Source organism: Carya illinoinensis, chromosome 1 (assembly GCF_018687715.1).
Source record: "Carya illinoinensis cultivar Pawnee chromosome 1, C.illinoinensisPawnee_v1, whole genome shotgun sequence".
Classification (NCBI taxonomy): domain Eukaryota; kingdom Viridiplantae; phylum Streptophyta; class Magnoliopsida; order Fagales; family Juglandaceae; genus Carya; species Carya illinoinensis.
The window spans coordinates 4,042,634-4,066,615 of NC_056752.1; the positions used below are offsets into that span (position 1 = coordinate 4,042,634).

A 23,982-nucleotide genomic window follows, 5' to 3' on the forward strand; every position below is an offset into this window, starting at 1 on the left:
ATGGTCTACCATGTAGATCCCAACAATAGTCCACCAAATGGTTAGTGCGACCACAATGAGTGCACTTACAAGGCTCTTGACCTCGAGTGCGATTACTTTTGGCATTACGTCCCCCACGTGCACCTCTACTACCTAGGCCTTCACGCCCACCAAGAGCAACATAAGAGGTAACCGCATCATATAACTGTGACTCAAATTTAGATGTCATATCTGAGAAACTCCACACAATATCACAACTGAACTTGGAGATTGAAACCCCACACAATATTTGAGAAAAATCACAATTCAAGTTGAAAAATCCGAGAAACGCAATCTGAAAATGTAGATACTTAGCCCAAGTACCCGAAAAACAACTCGAATACCAAAATTTCGGTCCTGTATCGACCTATATCGAGTCTGAACCGGTCTGAACTGGGATGTATTAGCTGTGTTTCGGGTCTAGACCGGTATAGGTTTAAAAACTGAGTTGAAACAAGAATAAGCTATCATAAACAAGGATAAGAATACCATATACGTGTTACTAAACAGGTGTTATTCCGAATAAGAATACACTCTTACTCCAGGTTTTGGCTATTCAAACTCAAGGATTCGATAGCTTATACCTACAACCAAACACTCTAGGGCTTCAACCTTTTGCCTGCGACAGAGGCCCTTTCCAGTGGAGATGACAATGTTAGTAATCACAGACAAGGCCGGCAAGTCCACCCCTAGTGCCCAGTTTCAGAGACAAGACCAGAGAATGGCCGGAAACCACTTCAAACCAATGTTTTGAATACCGTACCGGTCAAGGCACTGGAACGAAATATTTCGGTACCGGTACCGTTTCGTGTACCATTTCGGGATAGTCGATATATAAATAAATTATATATATAAATATATATATAAATTATATTTCAAAATAATAGTCTATATATGAATAAATTATACATGAATACATATGTATATATAAATTATAAATAATCTAGTATGAATTGGGGATCAAAAAAATGAGATTATAGCTTTAAAAAATGAAAAAAAAAAAAAAAAAGATAAAGGGCCAAAATACCGGTCTGTACGGTACGATACCAAAAACACTGCTTCAAACACCTTCGATCGCCAACGACAAAGGGAAAATCGATTTGGGTGTGAACCACCGTACACTACTTGGATCTATCCAACGACAGGTGCTCTGATACCATGTAGAAACATATGGGAAAGATCTTGATGATTTCATTGATGTACAAACATATATATACACTATATACAATAGACACTTATACGCTCACACGCTTATACTAATTATAAACATGTCCTCTAACAGCACCTAAGGGATTGAATCATACACTTGGGGAGAGTACCACCCCCAAAGCCAATGCCCTTGCCACTAGAGCCAACCCCTAGGGGTTGATAGTGATCAAGATTATATCGAGAAAAGAATACTAATAGCACTCAATAGCACCATCCACATTAATCACACTACTCAAATTACCTTCTTAAAAAGTTAAATCACACAAAACAATATTAAGTTAATGGTTATGAAGGCAGTGGAAGCATGGTAAACAAAAAACCCGCAGGTTCTAGGATCATAACCTAGCTTTTATATTATGTGAAGTGTTGTAGCACCACTTTCCCAAAAACTTTAAGCTGATAGGAAGAGGTAAGTTTCATTATCTAAATTATATTTTAACACTTCCCCCTAATGTGTGGGCCTAACTCTCCAAAAAAAGTGAGTCCAACACATGCAATATTTAATTTGATGGAGTGAAATGTAGAGTAAGGAACTCAAGACCTCTATTCTGATGCTATCAAATCACTCCTTCTCCCAAAAGTTTAAACTAATGGGAAGAGATAACTTTTATTATTTAAATTATATTCTAACATAAGGAATAGCGTTCGAATAGAAGAGGTGAGGAAGAGGGTGATTTTTCCTTCCTGTCTACATTCTTTTATTTAGATAAAAACGTTGACCCAATATTTATTAAAAAATATCCCCCCATATACTTCCTTACTAGAAATATACTATATTCTCAATAGGAATTTGTTCCACAAAAGATGTTAGCAAATTGATAGTACCTTCCAAATCATATTTGGATTCATGCATCTCAACTTATTTCTCAATAATAATGATCAACTTCATACATATTGTTAGAAGATATGCTTTTAATTAGTAAAAGTGTGTGAGGGTATAAGTGTCAAGTGTATTTAGTGTATATATATATATATGTTTGTACATCAATTAAAGAAAGTGAAGTATTTTTCCTCCATAAACGTTTACATGGTACCAGAGCTGTTGTTTGAAGTGTTGGTGGTTTTCTGAGCTTTCCGATCAGTTTGTGGTGGTTGGAGGAAATGTTTTCAGCGGCCAGAAGCTCTTTGAAGTGTTTTCCGGCCACTTTCCAGCATCGTCTCCAGCGTTTTCGGCGGCCCATAGCACTTTGAAGTGTTTTCCAGCCACTTTCCGACGTCGTCTCCTGTACTGGGCAGTAGGGGTAGACTTGCCGGAATTTTTTGTGGTTACCGGCATAGTCATTGCCGCCGAGAAAGGCCTTCGTCGCCGGCCAAAGGTTGAAGTTCCGGGCTGTTTGGTTGCATGTACAAGCTATCTAATCTTGAGTTTGAATAGCCAAAAGCTGGATTAAGAGTGTATTCCTATCTGGAATAACTCTTGTTTGGTAACACGTATAAGGTAAACCCAACTTACCTTATCATTGATTAGGAATAACCTATTCCAGTTTCAGATTAGGTTTTTAAGCCAGTATCGCCGAAACCTGATACAGGCCAAAATTCATCCGAAACAAGCAGGTTCAGGCCGAAACAGTCCGAGACAGACCCGAAACGGGCCCGATTTCGGCTTATACAGACCGAAATTTTGTTCTTAGAGTTATTTTTCGGGTACTTGGGATAAGTTTCTACATTTTCAGGTTGTGTTTCTCTACTTTTTCAAGTTGAATTGTGATTTTTCTAAGATATTGTGTGGAGTTTCTCCAAGTTCAGTTGTGATAATTGTTTTTCTGCATCCATTTGCCAAGAAATGATTAGTATATCAAAAGATGAGTATAAGAAGCTTTTGGGTCGCACACGGGTTTCAACGTCTGCATGTCTTGCCTCATCCACTCAAGATCCATGGATCATTGATTCGGGAGCTAATGAACATCTGATTGGTCGATCCTCTATTTTGTCTAAGTTAGATACTGCGACATCTCCAAAAAGTGTTACTCTCGCTAATGGTTCTCTTGTTAAAGATATAGGCATTGGATCCACTAAGCTCACTGACTCTATATCCTTGTCATCTGTTCTATATGTTCCTAGTTGTCCATTTAGTTTGCTGTCCATCAGTAAAATTACTCAAAGTCTTCATTGTTCAGTGACCTTTTATCCCTCTTCATGTGTTTTTCAGGATCTCAAGACAGGAAACAAGATTGGTACGGGGCATGAAACTGGTAGCTTGTATTATCTTGATGTTAAACAGTCACCTACTCAAGCCCTTACATCCTCCTCATCATCTGCTTATGAATGGCATTGTCGTCTTGGTCACCCCCATCTTTCTGTAACATACGAACCTAGAATTTAGGTTAATTCAGTTAGAAATTATTTAGTTATGTTATGATTATATTTATTCTTTTTATTAATTACTTATTTATTAAATTATCTCTATGGTAAGATTTTAAGTAATTAGATTGCTACGACACATTTTCTAGAAAGATTAGTAACTTCTAGTGCCTCGTATAGGTCACGAGCTACGACGTGAGATTTCGGAAGCAGCGCTAAGAGGTAAATAGTATGATCATATAAATGTATGTGTAATGTAAATATTATAATTGGGTATGATAATATGATATAATTTTGATGGTTATCTACGTTGCGCTAAGAGCCAAGTCAAGGTTAGATCGCTTTCACGAACTTCTATGAATTACGATGATTTACATGAAAGTAAGCCTATATATATGTTATGCTTTTATGGATTGTTGATTGATGGATTGAATGTTACTAAAATCTGTGACGCCCCCAAATCCCCACGCCCGAATACGGGGAAATTGAGACTTCCGGATGGTGACAACCCGGGTCACCATCCCATCGACGGGTGCCGAGTGTGTGCAAGGCAACAGATGTGTACAGAGAAACACGCAGCGGATAACGAAAGTCATAACTAAGTACCAGAATTTTTCTCTTAATGTAATACAAGCTGTTTAAAACGTACATAGATAAAATATTACAAAACACAAATACAGTTTTAACAAATATAAAAGATAGCATCAGCAACCCGGCGAAGCCGCATCCTCGGGCTCAGCCTCCTCCTCTTCGTCCTCTAACTCTGCACCAAAAGCTACGGAACCACGAATGGTACCGCAGGTAAGTAAAACTCAAACACTACCAGATAAAAACACATAAAACTCAAACAAGATGCATGAACCATGCCCAATGCACAAAGCTCATAAAACACAAGTTTTCCACACACGCCAAAAACCCATTTGGCCCAAAAACACATCCTTTCCGAAAAACACGCCAAAAGTCACATTTGGCCGCCAAAAGTCCATTTGGCCCAATATCTCGCCAGAAGTCCATCTGGCCCAATATCTCGCCAGAAGTCCATCTGGCCCACGCCAAAAGTCCCATTTGGCCTCACAAACCATTATCCAATTTTAACCGTATGCACCATGACCTCCCCTAGGGATCATCCGCACACCCTGGCTCCAGTGTCACACCGTAGAGTACCACCGCGCATGTGACACCTAACGAGCGATGCCCAGTTCCGCGCCCCGCGCGTGCGTAGCCAAGCATCCTCTAGCCCTCGCCAGCGAAGGGCCACGGAGTCGGTGAGTAGGGCGATGCCCGGTTCCGCGCCCGGCGCGTTCGTAGCCAAGCATCCCCTAGCCCCGCTCCCGTCATCGCTCTCGACAACTCAGGGGACATCACTCAGTTTATTCCGCTCCCGAGTGACCAGAGGAGCTCCACCGAGATAATAACCCATCCCGGCTTGGGCTCGTGATACACACGCACCCGTAAAACCACTCACGCCAATACACAGGCTTTTCACACAATTCCACAAACACACGTGCATGCACCATGTAATGCCATAACAATGCATAATAAAATAATCCCACAATCATAAATCAAATAAACAGGCAACTCCGTCCTCCCTCCATCCGACCCCCGAGACTCCTCGGACTCAGTCCGGAATCAACAACCAACAACAGTAAATAATTGAATGAGCAATATATATTAAAATCTGAAAATAGGGTTTGGAAAATACTTACAGCGCTATACAGTAATTTTAGAAAACAAGCGGCGTTGCAAACGGCGGAAAAACAGCAACGTCACAGTGAAAATTCACTGTGGCCGTGGGTTGTGAAATACCCACTTTTGAACGGGGACAAACTAGGACACGAGATTGATAGGGTATGGTCTAGGGATGGTTGTGAAGCTATTGGAAGTGATGAACGGCCGTGGGTGGCGGCGGAATCGCCGGAAAATGGCCGAAATACCCAAATAGGAAAACAAGCTCGTAGGAGCTGCTCCGGTGGTCGTTGGAGGCCGGAAATGGGTGGGTTAGGACGGCAAGGAGTCGGTGATGAAGTGGTGAAGAAATGGTGGCCGGAGGTGGAGCGACGGCGGCGGATCGGAGCCAAAACCGTGCGGCTTTGCTGGGCTTTTTCCGGCCAAATGGCCGGCCGGTTGGGGGTGAGCTTGGGTGGGATGGTGCACCGGAGGGAGGGGAAGAGAATGGGACCGGTGGGGGGCCGAACGGTGGCCGGACGGTGGCGGTCTGAACTGAAGAAGGGGACGCCGGCGTGAGGGAGAGGGAGGAGAGAGAGAGAGCTCGGGGGGGGTCCGAACGCGGGGAGAGAGAAGAGAGAAAAGAAAAAAGAAAAAAAGAAAAAGAAAGGAAAAAGAAAAGAAGAAGGAAAAAGAAAGAGGAAAAAGAAAAAGAAAGGAAAAAGAAAAGAAGTGTAGGGAAAAGAGGAGATCTAATCCTCATCCGGAAAACAAAACTAAACCGCCAAAAAGAGATTAAAACTACAAAACAACTAAAAGAAATAAAACACAACCTCAAATAAATTAAATTAAATTAAAAACCAATTTTAAAACGCAAATAATTTAAAATAAATAACTGATATATTAATTAAAATAAAAACAATTATTTCAGCGAAAATACACTCAAAAGCGGGTCATCACAAAATCACATGGAAGTCATGATATGATCATATAATAATTTAAGATAGGTATTCTATGAATTAAAATAGCCAGATCATGCATGCTTCATTCATGTAGTACTTAGACCATATATGCCATGTATTATTCATGCAATAACTTAAGTCAAGCATGCCATTTAATAAATAGCCAGATCATGTATGACATGTTCATTAGTTCTCAGATCATGCATGCCATGAAATGTCATAAAATGATTAAATCATGTTAGGCCATGTCATGCTATACTATACCATGTACAAGAATATATCATGTTATGCCATGCCATGTACAAGAGCATGCCATGCTAGAAAAGTCTAAGAAGTCCAAGAAAATTATCATGCATCAAGAAAGATAAACATTTTAAAGTAATACGGACCCAAGCGTGTTTACCATAGTTATATTAAGACAGTACCACGGACTCAAGCATGGTTACCACAAGTTAAGTGAAACACGGACTCAAGCGTGGTTACCACAAGTTAAGTGAAACACGGACTCAAGCGTGTTTCACTCCATGTCATGCAAGTTAAGTGAACATGGACCCAAGCATGTTTCACTTCATGTCAAGCAAAGATAAGTGAAACACGGACCCAAGCGTGTTTCACTCCATGTCAAGTAAGATAAGTGAAACACGGACTCAAGCGTGTTTCCCTCCATGTCAAGCAAGATAAGTGAAACACGGACTCAAGCGTGTTTCACTCCATGTCAAGCAAGATAAGTGAAACACAGACGCAAGCGTGTTTCACTCCACGTCAAGCAGGATAAGTGAAATACGGACTCAAGCGTATTTCACTTCATGTTATGCAAGTTAAGTGAAACACGGATTCAAGCGTGTTTCACTACATGACAAGTTATGTGGTGCCATAGACTCAAGCGTGGTTCACCATGAAATAAGTACAATTCAAGATAAACAAGTTACTCATGCATTCACGCTTCATGTTTGCCATGATTATGAATGTTTCCACTCATGTTAATCCATGAATGTTATATGAAAGTTATGATAAGGCTTTAAAAATCAAATTTATGCTAAGTTAGATAGTATTTTACGGTATGATGTATTATTTACTGAGTATTCGACTCATTTTTTGTTGTTTGTCTTTTTGTTTTCTTCTATGTTGATTGCCACAGATGGTGATTATGATGATGCAGAGCTGGATGGCCAGGAGTAGATTTAGTATAAGGACTTAGAGATGAATAAATGTCTTTTACACAAGGATTAAGTTTCTTTTATGTCATTTCAATAACTAGTCTTGCTTAAGACTAGCTCATGTTTTGCTTTATTCAATTTCAAGTTTCAAGACTATTTATATCCTTTCAATTAAGTTTCTTTCAATAAATGAGGTATTTCAGAGTAATGAGTCTCTTTAGCGGGCATTTTATCATGTTTGTTAGTAACGTCTCTATCCTACGGGAACGGGGTGTTACACTTTCCCTTTTGAAGCGTCAGGTCAAAAATTTAGAAAATGTGTCTCCCGTTCCTTATGAAGCATGTCAAATTAGTAAACATCATCGTATGTATTTTATGCCTCAAATTGATAAAAGAGTATCGAGTCCTTTTGAATTCACTCACTCTGATATATGGGGACCAATCAATATTGAATCAAACACATGGCGACTTGCATGAAGAAGTTTATATGGAGCAACCACCTGGGTTCACTGCTCAGAGGGAGTATCGAGGTACTGTATGCAAGTTAAAAAAGGCATTATATGGTTTAAAACAATATGCTCGAACATGGTTTGGGAAGTTTTCTGATGTTGTATTGGCATTTGGTCTCCATAGATGCCAAACAGATCATTCGATATTTCACTTACATAGTGATGCAGGTTACATTTTGTTGGTTGTATATGTGGACGACATTGTAATTACTGGGAGAAGAATAACTTCAAACCGGTTTATCCTACCAACCCTTATTATCGGAAGCCAATAGGTGAAAGCCACGTAAGGGCTACATCACCAACTTTCCAAGCCGCAGCGCAGGGGAACTGTTACTCTCTCTCACACAACATGAAAGCAAAACCCCTCTCTTTGCTTCGAACCCATCAAGCGAAACCCCTCTCTCTGCTTCACCTCTCTCTCTCTTCTCGCTATCTACTTCACCCATCAAGCAAAATCCCTCTCTGCTTAGAACCCATCCTTTGGTCTCTCCTTCTCACTATCTCCCTCTCTCCCCCATAAAACCCTAACCCTCCATCATTTTACAAAGAATAACAAAGCTTGAAAAACAGAAAATGGAGAAAGGAAAAAAATTTCGGCTTCCATTTTACAAAATGAAAGTACTTTTCTCTTTGGGTTCGAGTTTAATTTCTAAAAAGTTGGACCATCTATCACTTAATGATCAAAGGGATCTATAGGAATTTCTTTTCAATTTTTACAACAAAACTAACCCATCACCACAAACAATAGAATACCAAACAAATTTAATACCATGTTAATGGAATACCGAACAATAGAATACCGAAAATTTGTATTTGTGTTAATGAAACTAGCTTGAAAACCCCAATGGTAGCAGTTAATGGTAGCTATTGATGGATTCCTGTTGCTTGCTTGCAGTACGAGAGAGGGGGGGTCTTCGGTTCGATACAGAGAGGGGTTTTCGGTGTGAGAGAGAGAGAGAGAGGGGTGGGGTGGGTTGGGGGGTGGGGGGAGGACAGAAATAGAGAAAAAATTACCTGCAGCGCAGCGCACAGGATAGTTGAAGGGTCACCAACGTGTCACTAGCTCATTCATTTCCATTTATCTCCACTTAGAGGATTGTCCTGCCAGAAGCATTTCTCTACTGGGAGTGACTCTTTTGGAATTGCTAGGCTGAAACAGTGTTTACATGATCAGTTTTAAACAAAAGACTTGAGCAAGCTCATATATTTCCTTGAAATTGAAGTCAGTAGATCTAAAGAGAGATATCAACCTATCTCAGAGGAAATATGTACTTGATCTTCTGCAAGAAACCGACATGTTGGGTGCACAACCTATTGACACCCCTATGGATCCAAATCGTAAATTTTTGAAAGAGGGAGGGGATTAGTTTGGAAATCCAGGTAGGTATCAAAGACTTGTTAGAAAATTGAATTATCTCACTATCACTAGACCAGATATCTCTTATACAGTGAGTGTACTGAGTCAATTTTTACAAATGCCTAGAGTCTCACATTGGGATACTGTAATCCATATTCTTCGTTATCTTAAGCGAGCACTTGGCCTTGGATTACTGTATCAACCAAATGGACATTTTAGGGTTGAAGCATTTTCAAATGCTAACTGGGCAGGATCACCTCCAGATGGAAGATCTACTATGGCTATTGTACTTTTGTAGGAGGTAACTTGGTTATATGGAAGAGTAAGAAACAAGCAGTAGCAGCTTGGTCTAGTGCAAAAGTTGAATACAGGGCAATGGCTCACACTACTAGTGAGCTAACATGGTTGCAACACTTCCTTCAAGAGATTGGGTTTCCAGCTCCTACCCCTCTCAAGTTATTTTGTGATAATCAAACCGCAGTGCATATTGTCTCTAATCATGTGTTCCATGAGATGACTAAACATATGGAGATTGATTGTCACTTCATTTGAGATAAAATACTAAGTGGTGACGTTGTTACACCTTTCGTGAAGTCTACTGATCAACTTGTAGATGCGTTTACTAAGTTTTTGTGTTGGAGTCGGTTAAAACATATTTGTTTCAAACTGGGTTTATATGATATATATGCCCCAACTTGAGGGGGAGTGTTAGAAGATATGTTTGTAATTTATAAGTGTGTGAGGGTATAAGTGTCAAGTGTATGTAGTGTATATATATATGTTTGTACATCAATTAAAGAAAGCGAAGTATATATATGTTTGTACATCAATTAAAGAAAGCGAAGTATTTTTCCACCATAAACGTTTACACATATCAATATCCACAATTCATCCATCACCAAACCAATAGCCAATAGACAATCACTAGATAAAGACTTAGAAAGGAATTCATCTTTTATATAAAAGAAATAGGGAGGCATGGAACAGAAAAATCTGCCACCGCTACTCTTGGCATCATTGACTCAAAGAGAGCTGCATTAGATTCATCCAAAGATTTATCATTTGATTGCCTACCAGCAACCCATAGGATATAGTTGCTAAAAAATTTACATACCTCCAAAAACTCAAAAGGCTCGCTTGACATAAACACGAGTTGGTAGCATTTCAAACTAGTAAAGATTTAAATGATTAAATTCACTCTTTGATATCAACTTGAACTTTTGAATAATTTAACATGGAATTAAAGAAATAGTCCTACATTCAAACTCTTTCTCTAGCTCCCCAACGTAAAATCTCAAACCCCTTACCTAACAGGTGGGTCCAGACGATGTTTGGTTCCATGTGAGAGACAATGTCAGATCATAAAATTTATATGATTGACTTCACCATTTCTTATTTCATAAGCTTTTGAGAAAATTGGTGATTTAAACCAGAGATAAGAATATTTGGACTCTCCTTTGCATGATTTCCGGTTCAAGAGTTGGCTACTTGGCCACAAGTCTCTGTCTATGTCCAAACAAACATAAGAGTGAATGTAAAAATAGACGAAATGTGAGACGATCAGAAACCAAATAAAAGATCATTTGTCTTTCAAAATAGCTATGTGCAGTAGAATCATTTTTAATAACGAACTAACAACATGGTTGACCAAATTTATGTTCTAATGAATAACACATTTTTATTAGATCATTGTTTATGTTCTAATGAATAAAACATTTTTGAACCGTGAGAAGTCATGACCTTGAAAAACTAGAAGTCCCCTCATAGAATATAGAATTTTCACCAAGGTGAGTGACTCCATCAGAACTAAAATTTAACTCAAATGCAACAAATTACAACTCAATGACCCATGTTTTGACATTGGAATTTGCCAAAATAAATATTAACCTTAACATCAACTATTTGCGAGAAGATAAAAAGCACAAGCAAGGGCATGTGTCTGCATGCAGTGATGCATATATACATATATGTATGCATTAATGCTTCATATAAAACAATAACATGACACAGTAGCAAACCTTGCAGCAATTGGCTAGAATCATGGAGCTTTTCACTGAATAAGGACCAGCCAACTCTAATTTCCCAATGACAAAGAGAAGCATGTCTAATGAAAGCTCAGTCAGGGATATGTTTAACTGCTAGGGCACCATACATCAATTTGTTAAAAATGGTGTAATTAGGAAAAGAAAGAGAACAACAACAATTATATAATTTGAGAAATCATGTTACTGACCTCACTAAATCTGCAATAGATATGAACAGGCACTCCATGTGAAAGAGCTTCTGAATCCTGAATCTGGGAACTAGAACGGTAAAATATGCATATTGCAACAGGGTAAAGAAGTTCTCGCCTTCAATTTCAAACCAAAATGGAAGACTTATTAGAAGGTAGTTAGATGGGAAAACAATTTCAAAGATAGGCTATTGGACTAAACACTCACCATAAGCTTCTTTGGGCATCAAAGTAATATACTGCAGTACTTGATGTGCTTATAACACGGGTTTTAGTAGATAGAACTTGTAGAATAAGATTAACATTACTAATGCAACCACAAAGGAGAGGGAATCTGTCCTTTGTATCCAAGAGTTCATGAACAACGGTGAGAGAAATTTTGTCAATTCTGATATCAATGCGAGGGGGATTATTGCTCAGCCCAGAAGCTTTCTCTTCACCCAGATGTGCATCATGTTGCAGACTAGTTTGCGGAGCTTCCACAGGGTGACTATCTAGCTTTACAGTATTACGAGCCAAGGAAAGATGATGGAATACTTTCAACTTGAATGGATTTCCAGGCTTCCTTACGAACTCTGGAATTCCATTAACGAAAGCAACAGCACAATCATTCTTCTTGTTCACGAGGTAAAAGGTCCTTTTAACCAACTGATTGTAAGGCTCCCAGTCTATATCGCCCTTATAACTTTTGGGCTCACAAGAAAGTAATCTCCAAAGGGCCCAACTCCTATCGTTAGTGCTAGAGATGTCAACAAAACCTGATCCTGGACTATAGTTTAAACGCAAGGGTTCCCCCAAATCATTCTTGGCATGCAATGATATCAAGGAGAACCATACAACTTGCGACATCCATATTCTTTGATGGTGGTAGTTGACCTAGACAATAATTTTTAGCAGATATCAAGCAGCACATCATCATGAAGGCATCTGAGACTACCAATAAAAATCATTAAGTACCCCAAAGAAAAGAGTGGATGAATCATAGGATCACTTCTTGTGATATTGATAAATTAGACGTCTTTAAATTTGACATCAATGCAATATCTATGTGAAAATTTTTAATACATCACCACTTTTCTTCTTTTTTTCCACCAGAAGGTCGGGGGTGAGGGGGGGCACATGAGCTTAGGAGGAGAAGAAAGCCATCTGAAGAGTCTGAAAAGGAAATCGAAGTGAAAGCCATCCACCATTCAAAAATCTAAAAAGCTCAAATTTCAACCTCTCTTACAAACTAAAATCTATCCTTATTTGTGTGACGTTCCCCAATCATACTCCCTCAGCTAAGGGCCCGTTTGACAACACAATTGTTCTCAAATATTCTCAGATATTTCATTCTGAAACATCACTCAAACACAAAACACTTTTCAATTTCAATTCTTCAACTTTTTCATCTAATCATTACCCATCATTAAAACTTTCCCAAACTCCCAAACAAAACACAAAAAACACTACTACTTTTTCAAATTTCATATTCAAACAATTTTTAAACTTTATAACATTTTTATTCAACTTTTTCTCTCTCATTTGCCAAAACCCAATAGAACATCTTAACTCAAACCATTTCAATAGCATTCACGGATATACTGAGATATTCTAAGTATCCAAACAGACCCTAAGTATCAAGAAGTAAGGATATAGCACAATCAAATCATGATCCATATTAAATGACAAGCCCCAAATCCCAGCACTCTACCTGAATAGAGCATATGCATAATCAGCAATCCTTCTCACTAACATAATAAACCAAAGGATTTGGCCGAATACCTATGATCCACCATTAGTGTTGAACCAGATATTACACATGTATGCATATTTCTTTTTTTTCTTTTTCTTTTTTTTGATAAGCCATGTATGCATATGACTTTTGAACGTTGTCATGTATGCATATAACTACATAGAGCTTATATAATTTTACATTAAAAAAATTATTTTAAAAAAAAGAAACTGGTATTTTACAGAGCCTATACATTAAATAGAACTGTATATTGTTAGAAATTCCATACCCTGAAAAGCGCCCTTTCTCCAACAAGAGAATAATGAACCGCCCCAACTAAACTGTACTTATTTTCTCCACTCTCAACAGTAAAGTACATGTGCTGGTGGACATCTTGAATTGCAACAATTGCTCCTGTAGAGATTATCGGTATGATTAATTCAAGTTCCATTAATTATGTATCTTTATTTGTTCATAAGAAAAAACAATTTTTTTTATTGGCACCAGATGTCCCGGAATAGCATCCCGACTAATCACGGGAGTGCACAGACCCTCGGCAAGAAGTTTCCCACAAATACACCTCAGGTAATTCAAGGAAAAAATCTCTCAGTCTAATGGCCCCTAGAGATTGTTTGCACCTAATGGGATTTGAACCTTGCACCTTAGAGGGAGCGAACCACCAAGACCAATGCCTTAACCACTTGAGCCAAGCCCCAGGGGTTTCATAAGAAAAAGCAATTAAATGTGAAAGAAACACATTTAACCCTTAAGCAAATCAGCATACCATTGGTAGGGCTTTGTTCGGTTCATTTTCCTATATGGCCTTGGGGTAGGGCTTTGTTAGTTTCTGCACCCCAACTAGGTGTTTTCTCTTGTATACATCCAGTGTACTTGGCTACGCCTATTGGTATTAATCAGTTTTTACTTATAAAAATAAAAAATAAAAAAATCAGCATACCATTTGGAACCATTTCTTCCATACTATTTTCCAATTCATGGCTACTGGACCCATGCCTTTCGTTTGATTTGCTTGTCATTTTCATGCCAAATAACCCAGAGAAGGATGAGAATGTAGACAAAATCATCTGAAGCAAAGATAGCAGGTAAGATTCAGTGACACATGCCTTAATATTTGTAAGACAGAAACAAGGTAAGATCACATTTTGATAATATTGGACAAAGTATAGATCAAGTGCAGGAACAAAAACTAAGAGAGGAATCAAAACAACTTATTTGAAAATTTGGAGAAACTATAAAATCCTAACCTGTATTTCAGACAGTGAAATTGTCAAATCAAATCCAGAAACCAAACCACTGCCCACCCAAACCTGATTTAGGTGCAAAGGAACATTATCTTGCTTCTCCACTGCCATAGAAGCACATAATTGCTTCAAGATTTGGTTCTGATGACTTGAATGGAATACCTTAGATTCACAATTTTTTACTAAAACTTCGTTCTGGGGAACAGGATCACTGGAGCAACTTGCTTCATTAACTGAATGAATCTCATTTTTATGTTGAAATCCTATAGCAGAATCCCCGGATAATGTGCCAGAAGAAAAATGAGGAATTTGCATTTGCTTTTCCAGACTATCATGAAGGACTTGAGACAAGATTGATAATCGAGAAAGGTCAAATTTAAATTTCCTTCTCATATTTGCTAACTCAAACTTCATATCAACCTCAAGTATGAATTCCCGAACACCACCTGCATGAGTGAAATAATCATGTAGATAGATACTTGCCGTAATTATAACTTATAACTAGAGTAGAGGAACATATACTAGATTCGTCTTCAACCACAAGGACAAGAGAAAACTGGGACACGTCTATTAGAAAAGCTTCGATCAGTTGCTTTTTGGCTTGCAGAGATGCATAGAGAGTCTTTTGAGCATGCTCCTTAACAGAATTATCATTTGGTTGAGTCCCTGACACATCACGTAAAGATTTTTCCTTGTGTTCGGCAGATGATTGAGTGAGAGAGAAAAGATGTGTGGCGCAGTGAAGATATGATGCAAAACATCGAGTGAACATTGCCAAAGCTGTTGTTTCAAGGAAAATGATACCACCCTGCTCAATAGCATCAAGTTCCACTCCAATCAGAAACTAAGGATTTAAGTATAGTGACATTTCAATAATGCACACCCATCTTTAAGAATTATAAAACATGAAGATGAAAAGGTTTTGAGGGCATTCATATGACTAAATTAATCAAAAGATGCAACAAAAAAAGTACAAGGAAGCTTATCGATGTCAGCCAAACACATTATCCTCCAAATTATCACCTGACTTCTCCACGAGATTGTTTGAAATTCACCGCCAACAGAAAGAGATGATTGAAGCTTAATCAACTGATGTAGTCCAACCAGAACATTCTTTTGAGAGCTTCTTGCCATAGAAATCTCACCCAGTTCAACATTTATGACTAACCAATGAGTTGGCCTTTCAGAATCAATTTTCATAGAGGAACTTTCAACCATGTTGCTGAGACTATAGGAAGAAGATGCAATTTCAGGAGGGGGAGCCAACCATAAAGTAATGATGCAATTAGAAAGTGATACTTCATATAAGCAATTAAGAGATTGCAGCAACAGATCCTTCAGTACAGGGTGATCAGTAAGTTTTCCTCTTTCATTCTGATATCTAAAAATTACAGACTGTACTCCTGACAAATCAGTGAGCACTTCCACTTGTTCCTTGCCCAATATCTCAACGCTTGTTTGCTTAACAGATAACCAAATTCCACAACCAGACAAGCCAGTCTCAGCAAACTTTCTCCTAGTTAAAGCATCAAAAAGTCTCATAGAACTCTCCACATTATCGCTCATTCTAGAAACATGAATAACCATATCCACTGACTTGAGTTTGAAGGTCCCATGGATTCTAAATAGGATACTATCATAAATCAAGGGAGCTCCTTTCACTGCTATGTCCGCTTTTTCAGGTTCAGCAAGCACAAACTCTTGCCTGATATATTCTTGAGCTGCAGGACCAATAAGATCGAAGCTACTATACAAATCTGATACTGCAGACGATAAACTTCCAACCACCTGCCAGAAAGAATATTTCCTTAGTCCAAATTTGGGAAGAAAAATGGACCATATGCATACCCAGCTAAACATAAAAACAGAAGAAGTCAATGATAACAAACAGCCACATAATGTCAAAAAATTTCTCCTCTACCCTACTTATCAGTCCTTTTCAACTGAAACAAGAATACCTGCAATGATAACTACAGTAAGGGTACAGAATTGACAATCTTGAATTTATTAAGTTAAATATCACAAGCCATGGTCATTGAAATCTACAATCCCAACTACATAAAATCTTCAAACTTTTGGTGGCCGTTTGATTCTAATCATGAATAAAATCTATCCTCAAGGCATAGCCAGTCCATCTGTTCTCAGCACCTCCACCGAGATCTTTTTCAGCTGCCCATCTTCCTGCCTAATAGAACATTCAACATCCACCGGGTCACTTCCAGAAAATTGAAAGTGACAAAAGGACAAGACGACTAAAAAGAGGAAAGGTAGAGACAATGGATTATCACCAAGAAAAATAAATTTCAGCAAGATTATGAACATTTTCTCTGCAATGCACAATTCAGAAAGACCAACAGCAAAAGAACTACAATTGTATAGCAAAAAATTGATTCCATACTCTAAGCAACAATTATCCCATTAGAATTTGTAACCTTGGTAGTAACAAAAAGACGTTTTCCACACATTTGAGAATACATAAATATGGAAGTTGTACCTATTATTTCATACACAAGAATCTGAAAACTCAAATTTAGTACAGTCAAAAATTTTGATTTTTATATATTTAATTATGATCCGACTGTTGTCTGTTTTTAGTAGGGTTTGACCTCATTAATTACTAAATTGTTATGGTAGGCAAGTATAAAAGATTGCCAAAAGGGCTCAACACATTTAGGGAGACTGTAACAAATATGTCAAATTAATTTCAGCACCCTAAAAGCCTTAAATTAAGGCCACCAACCATTTTACTGCTAGTAGGAAACTCCCATCATTGAAATAGGGTAGGAACTAGGAACCTTCCAAAAAACCATAAGACCAGCCTGCTGAATTTCCTAGAGATTAGAGGATAACTTACCTTGATAAAATAAACGAAGAAAAGCCTCCAGGAACCATGATCTGTCATCCCTCTCATAAGTTGCTAGGGATGACTCAATTCTCTATAAGCAAGGAAAAAGCCTGTCAGAAAATCATCCTATCTTTCTCCCAATGTACCGCACCCCTCTACAAGCTAGAAGATCCACCAACCTCCTAGGCATCACCCACGCAATACTAGTCCTATTAAAAATCTCATCCCATAACGCCTTTGCCACATCACAGTAAGGTAATAAATAATCCACAGATTCACTTCTCTTTTTACAAATATAGCACCAATCCAATACAATGAGACTCTGCTTTCTCAAATTGTCCGTCATCAGAATTTTCCTATGGGAAGCCATCCAACCAAAGAAAGAACCATTGAGAGGCACCTTTGTACTCCAAATACACTTCCAAGGAAAAGAGTTATGGGATTGACTTGACATGACCATGTACAAGGATCTGACCGTGAACTTCTCATTCCCTGGGTGAATCCATAGCAACCTTTTTTATAAGTAAATTTCAGAAGAGTTTCTGGTTAGTCTAGATTATATCAATTGGAATTCATGGAAACCTATCCACCTCAACACTACCAATGTTCGAAGGATACAACCTAGAATATTCAGTGATATCACCCACATCCCAGTCCTGGACAGCCCTAAGAAAATGCACATTCTACTGTAAAAGATCCACTAAATTTGTTCAAATAATCTGCCATGAAAGCATCCTGATCATCAGAAATCCTGAAGAGGGAAGGAAGTTCCATCTTGAGGGCCAAGAAATTTTTAATTATTATGATATGGTGTCAGGAGAACATAATTTATTTTCAGTTGTTTAAACTTGCTACATCTCGTTTTTCTATTTTTATAATAAATAGCATGTTTTCTTCGTAAGTAATAGAGGATTTTATTGATGAGGAAATTAGGCATAGTTAACGTACACAAGAGATATACAAGAGAGAAACCTTTTTTTTGATAAATATACAAGAGAGAAACCTTAGTATGATTTTCCACAGATATGAGAAAATCATGGACACTTGACTCAGTAAAATCAATTACATAATTACAATTGCCCATCACAGTAAAGCGTTGAAGAAGAAAACTCTGAGTTCATCCATAGTCCACACTCCGTCCTCGAAGCTTCTATCATGTTTTCCCTCCAAAAGCACCATAGCAGACAAATGGGAGACATCTTCCAAATTGCTGTGAGTTGAGAATTACTGTGTAAGCCCCTCCAACTTGCTAGGAAATCCACCAACCTTCTAGACATCACTCATGCTAATCCCACCCTATCAAAGAAATCATTCCATGATTTCCTAGCAATCTCATGGTGCAAAAGTATATGATCAACTGTCTCCCCTTATTTTTTGCACATACAAGACCAATCCATAACAATGATCTGGTGTTTCCTTAAATTGTTAGTGGTGACAATCTTCCCCAAAGAAATAATCCATACAAAAAAAAAAAAAGATGCTTTCATTTGTATCACTGATTACCTGCTGCTAAGTTAATAATTCACATTCCTAGCTGTACAAGTAGGGGGCGTAACATATTACATTAGATCAACGAAACATCTTGAGACTGAACAGACAAGAAAGGCCATCAACAACTACTTCCTTCCACAAATATGTTTTTAAGATTAAAGAGTGCTTCCAATAAAGGATATGGTGAAGATGCACTTAACAAATAACAAGTATCATAGTAAACACCATCAAAAAACACTTTCATCATCAAGAAGAGGTGAGCGCCACACATAAAGAAATGGAAAACTTGAACTTCAATGACAGATCTTTTCAGTAAAAAGGACGTATGCATTAGTTTGCATTTATATTAAGACAAATGAATGAAACATTATCAAGTTTGATTGGGTGATAGAAAACCACTACTACCTGAAAGAGAACATACAACTCGTCCATATATGATAAAACAGAGAATCCCATAGCACTCCCACACAAAGCTGCTGAGAAAGCGACAATAGCTGTACCAAATGTATGAACACACTCCCTGCAACATAAACATAATTCTTTCACCATCAGAACAGAAAGAAGGTTTTGTCAGCAAAGTTTGCCCTTTTAGAGGTTGATGTTCAGGGAAAGAGATGAGTAAAGTCTTTTAACTTCTGCCAATGCCATGATACCATGATCAAGAAAAAGAAAAAAAAAAACAGAAGAGGTCAGATTTTAGCAAAGATTTGGCAGATAAATCTGTCCAGAAAGATTGCACAAAAAGAAAAGGATCTGAAAATGTCAAAAAATAACTCTCTCATGAAGTCTTTATATGTTACTTCGTCAAAGTAAAATGCAATTATGCTGTGTGCTCTTCAAATTGATAAAAAGATAAGAAAGATTATAACAATAGTTGTCCTAATTAGGAGTTCCAAATTAAGAGAATTCAACTTAGAATGAAAATGTGTTAGCTCTTTGACAAACTTTATTTTTCAGTTGATTTTATCCTTTTCACAAATAATCACAACTAAAATCATACTAAGAAATATCCTGAATGCACTTAGAACCTTGACAACTATATTTAAAATGAGAATCTAATAAAATTAAATAAAGAAAAATTCTACTCATCATCCTTACACCACACACCTGCTTTTATTTTTTATCTTTTTTTTTTTTTTTCCCCTAGCAGGAGTGTGGTGTCGGAATAATGAGTAGAAGAACTCTTAAATAAAACATCATAGCCTTAAATTTTTTTTCTTTTCTTGAGATAATTTCAAAAGAAAGTTTCAAATAATCTATACAGACCACCAAAAATAAATATGAAAATGGTGCAGAGAATAAAAAATGCAAAACTTGATGCCACAATTCTACCTGAAAGACGATAACTGGAGTGTCATGGGCTTTGATTCCAAAATTTGACTTTGTTGTAACTTCACTGAGTCCTCCACATAAGCATTTAAACCATTAAATTGCAAATATGAAACAAGTGAAATACAACCATGAGACACATACTTTTCATTATTCGATTTAGGAACATCAATAATATGAGGCTCTTTAAACAAGAGGCATTTCTTTTCAGCTTCTTCAGAACCTTGAGGCCCAACCAATGATGCCAGATCTGTTCTGGAAGTTGGCCAAACAGCAACTTCAATGTTATGAACATCAAAAGCAAAGTGAAAATCATCGTGATTGACTGTATGGCTCATGTTTTTATTCATATCATCAAATTCCTTTCTCAATGACATGCGGATGTGAGGACCAGTTATAAGTATCCCAAGTTCAACATTTTTTTCAGGAAGCACTTTAAGCAAGGCTGTCTTCAATCTGCTACCATTGTACTTGTATTTACTATCCATCCTGATTTCTGGTTGTTCATCTACGCTTCGTGAAGAATCTGAAAGAATTCTTGCTTTCCCACAGTCCTTAGCCCAGCTTAGGACACCTTGTGTATGCCTAAGAAGCAGATATATTGATAATATTGATGAATATTCCAAAGCCAAATTCAGCTTTCCTAGTATCAAACTGCATTTCAAAGATCCAGAATATGTCAAAAAGTTTTTGATCTCACAGAGAAGGCTTGGATTCTCTGAATATGCAATATGACTTTCTTCAAATTTCACACAAGCTCTTTCCCAACTCAACCACATTTCTTCCAGAAAGTTTTCCAGAATCGGTCTGCAAGTAGCTTCATCAGCAGCACCAGAGCCAGAATGACTAGTTTCTGGAAGGAAGAACTTTTGTGCAGGCTCAGACCACAAAACAGAAAGATTATTAACTCCCTCCTTCGGCTTCCTATGTTGTTTTACAAAACTGGAATGATTTTTTGACTTGACCTTCCTAAGGGAAGCCCCCATAGAAGATGATGAATTAATCTTCAATTGCCCACAGGATAAAAAGAAAGACTGTTCACAAGTTTTTCGTCCATATACTAGTAACACTTCATCAATTGAAAGAGAGAACGAAAGGAGATTGGAATAAGAGATCCCGATATGTGATTTTAACTTCTCATTTACAGAAGGTTGTATTTCTTCCATTTGACAGATAGTGATTAAAATTTTCCCAAGGTTCAAAATGAAGCAACTGCGTGAATAGGGATCTTCAGATATAGGTCCACAGTGCCCATCATCTTTTGGCTCTTGAGCCAAAACTTTCCTCAAACATAATAATTTTACAACTACTAGGAGCATGTTGCATATGAGTTTCAAAATAAATGCTAGTAGATGAAGGATCTTGGAAATAATCTTGAAGTGATTATCAACAACAGATTCATTGTTGGTTTCTTTGACACATTGTACACTGGATGCTGCTCTGTAACGGGCAACGCGCCGTGCCTGTGAAATAGCTTCAGCAGGCAGCTCTTTCTCAACATCAGTGATCAACTTCCAATGGTAACAAGCAGAACTCAAAACCATTTTGTCCTTGGATATCTCAGTACAAAATCTTTCTAAAAAGTGGTTGGCAGGATATCCAATTAGTGACAATATATGCTCATATGCATTGACATAATGTAGCCAGAGACGAGCAACAATAACAAGTTTATGTAATGAGAATCTGGGAGCTGAAGTTCCATGGCTAACTTTGCTTGCAGCTAATTTCCACAGTTGTCTACCATCTCTAGCATGCTTAGGTTCTTTGGGAGATATTTTACCCAATGCTGAATACATAGAAACATCAGCTGGAGAAAAAAACAAGCTTAATTCTGGAACCCTAAGAATGAAGTCCACAAGATGAAGATCATCCAAATTGATTTGAGCGAACAGATCTTTTGACAGTAGCAAGTGGTTAATTTGATCTTTTCTCTTGCAGCCAATCTCGAAACCACTACCATTGGCAATATAAGTGATCTTTTTCAAAGGTATAAAAATTGCACCAAAAATACCCCTAGCAAGACAGCCATGAGGGAGACATTGAGATTCTGCATTGAACTCCTTTATTTTCGACCAATACATAAACGAATCATTCGAGATGGGGAACTCCACATTCAGACTGATATCATGCGTCTGAAGTTGACAGTATTTGAGCATAAGAATGAAAAAAGATGTATTAAACCGATTTCTTGAAGGCTTGGTGGCAAAGATCCTTTCAAGAATGTCATGCAAAGCACTACCCTGAAATGCAGTAAAAAAAAGTCAGGGAGAATGACAACTAAGCAAAGTTTTAATTTACATATGTGAGTTAACTACACTACATATGCAAACTCTCTCAAAACCTCATGCCGGACAGAATAGAAGATTATTCTGTAGGCTAGCTAAACAACGGAAGCTAGAGATTGAGATTGAGAAAAACCAGAAATAGAGAGAAACTCGAAGATTAAGGTTTTACGATAACATAACTCAAAGGTTATCCTCTGAAGCCCACAAGCCGGGCTTAAATAGCTAACCAAAAATGGAAAATTGTAATTAAGGCCAAACAATAGAATACAAAATAAGAAAACTATAGTTAAAATCTAGCCTAAGAATCTGGTATGAAATCATTACTAAAGATAAACATTATCATAAAATAAATTTAACCAAATTTGAAAAAGTTAACTAAAATTGACGATTCGAAGGTAAAAAGGGCTAATTTTGGGGTCGAGAAGGGGCCCCACCAAGGAGAGCTTGGTGACCACGACGTGCACGCCGAAAAGAGCTTTCCGAATTTGGGTCATATGCACGATTCTAACACCTGTAGCCAAAGTTTTAATTAAAATATTGATATCGCCATGCCTCCCCTCCCAATCGAAGAATAAGTATCATCAACCAATCGAGGGATCAGTCTCCTCACCCAACCGCGGGATAAGTCTCCTCGCCCAAATCTGCCGCTCCTTGCCCAAATCTACCGCCTTTCGCCCAAATCCTAGGAGTACTAATCCTTGGACTTGGATCCTCTTGCATCAGTCTCTCCAATTGGAAAGAACTCACCCTCATGTTCGCATAAGCATCTATGAAGAATGCGTGGACTGAGGTGGTCATCTAGAAGGCGCAACCAACATAGACTCTGAACCCGGATTTCTCTTTTTTTTTTGTGAATTTTTTTTTTCATATAAATTTGAACCCACATACTTACATCATTCTCACTGATTTGAAGAGAATTCAACCTCGAATTCTAAATCTTCTTGCCTCAGTCTTTTGGATGTCCAATTATACCCATCTTTCTCTTGTTTTAGATTCCAGTCCTAACAATCACGACAGAGATGACATAAATTTGATTAACTCAAACTAAAATAGTATTGAGCATCTCATAGTCTAAAATCAAGTCTCCATCCCCCATTCCAAATCCAAAAACAATATTCTTCCTCAGAGAACTTGAGAAAAACTCTTCAATTCCCAAAAAATCAACATAAGTAACTGGCTCAAAAGTTGTTTCTTCTTCAATCTTCAAATGTTCACCACCATCTTCGTTTTCAGAATTTTCTATATTTTCAGAAAAAATAGCTATTTCTTCCACGGCTTCATCTTCGTTGGGATAGGTATCATAAATCAGTATGGATTCCATCTTGTGGAAGAATGTTCCTCTTCAAAGTCATCTTTCTCAAAGTGGTAATCCCACTCGACCTTAGGCAACATATCAACGAAACTTTCAGTTTGCAAAGTACTAAGAGATTCTGGTATGTCAACTCTGACGCCTAGGTCTGCGTGTCTTTCCTCCTTGGTGTAACCATTAACAGATTTCCTTCCCTGCCTCAACGTGTGAAGTCATTGAAACAAGGTCTGAGTATATCTGAAGAGCAAAAAGTGACACTTCATTTTCTTTTTCATCTTCTCTCATTCGCCAATCTTGGCTTTACCCTATCACTTCCGAGACTGCTTCAACTACACC

At 37.8% G+C, this 23,982-nt stretch overlaps 1 protein-coding gene across 3 annotated transcripts in view; it reads right to left on the minus strand.

The window, feature by feature from the left end:
- Positions 1-23,982, minus strand: part of LOC122306512 — a 49,878-nt gene that overhangs the window by 23,810 nt on the left and 2,086 nt on the right. For 2 of the 3 annotated variants that reach the window (XM_043118941.1, XM_043118950.1), the window contains exons 3-12: positions 20,056-22,292; positions 19,129-19,243; positions 15,411-16,175; positions 14,910-15,195; positions 14,391-14,833; positions 14,084-14,210; positions 13,415-13,539; positions 11,620-12,287; positions 11,412-11,529; positions 11,197-11,313 (exon numbers count right to left, since the gene is read on the minus strand). In XM_043118941.1, the coding sequence (XP_042974875.1) occupies positions 11,197-11,313; positions 11,412-11,529; positions 11,620-12,287; positions 13,415-13,539; positions 14,084-14,210; positions 14,391-14,833; positions 14,910-15,195; positions 15,411-16,175; positions 19,129-19,243; positions 20,056-22,292 (5,001 nt within the window). The remainder of the gene's footprint in view (positions 1-11,196; positions 11,314-11,411; positions 11,530-11,619; positions 12,288-13,414; positions 13,540-14,083; positions 14,211-14,390; positions 14,834-14,909; positions 15,196-15,410; positions 16,176-19,128; positions 19,244-20,055; positions 22,293-23,982) is intronic. The other variant, XM_043118943.1, reaches the window with a different exon arrangement.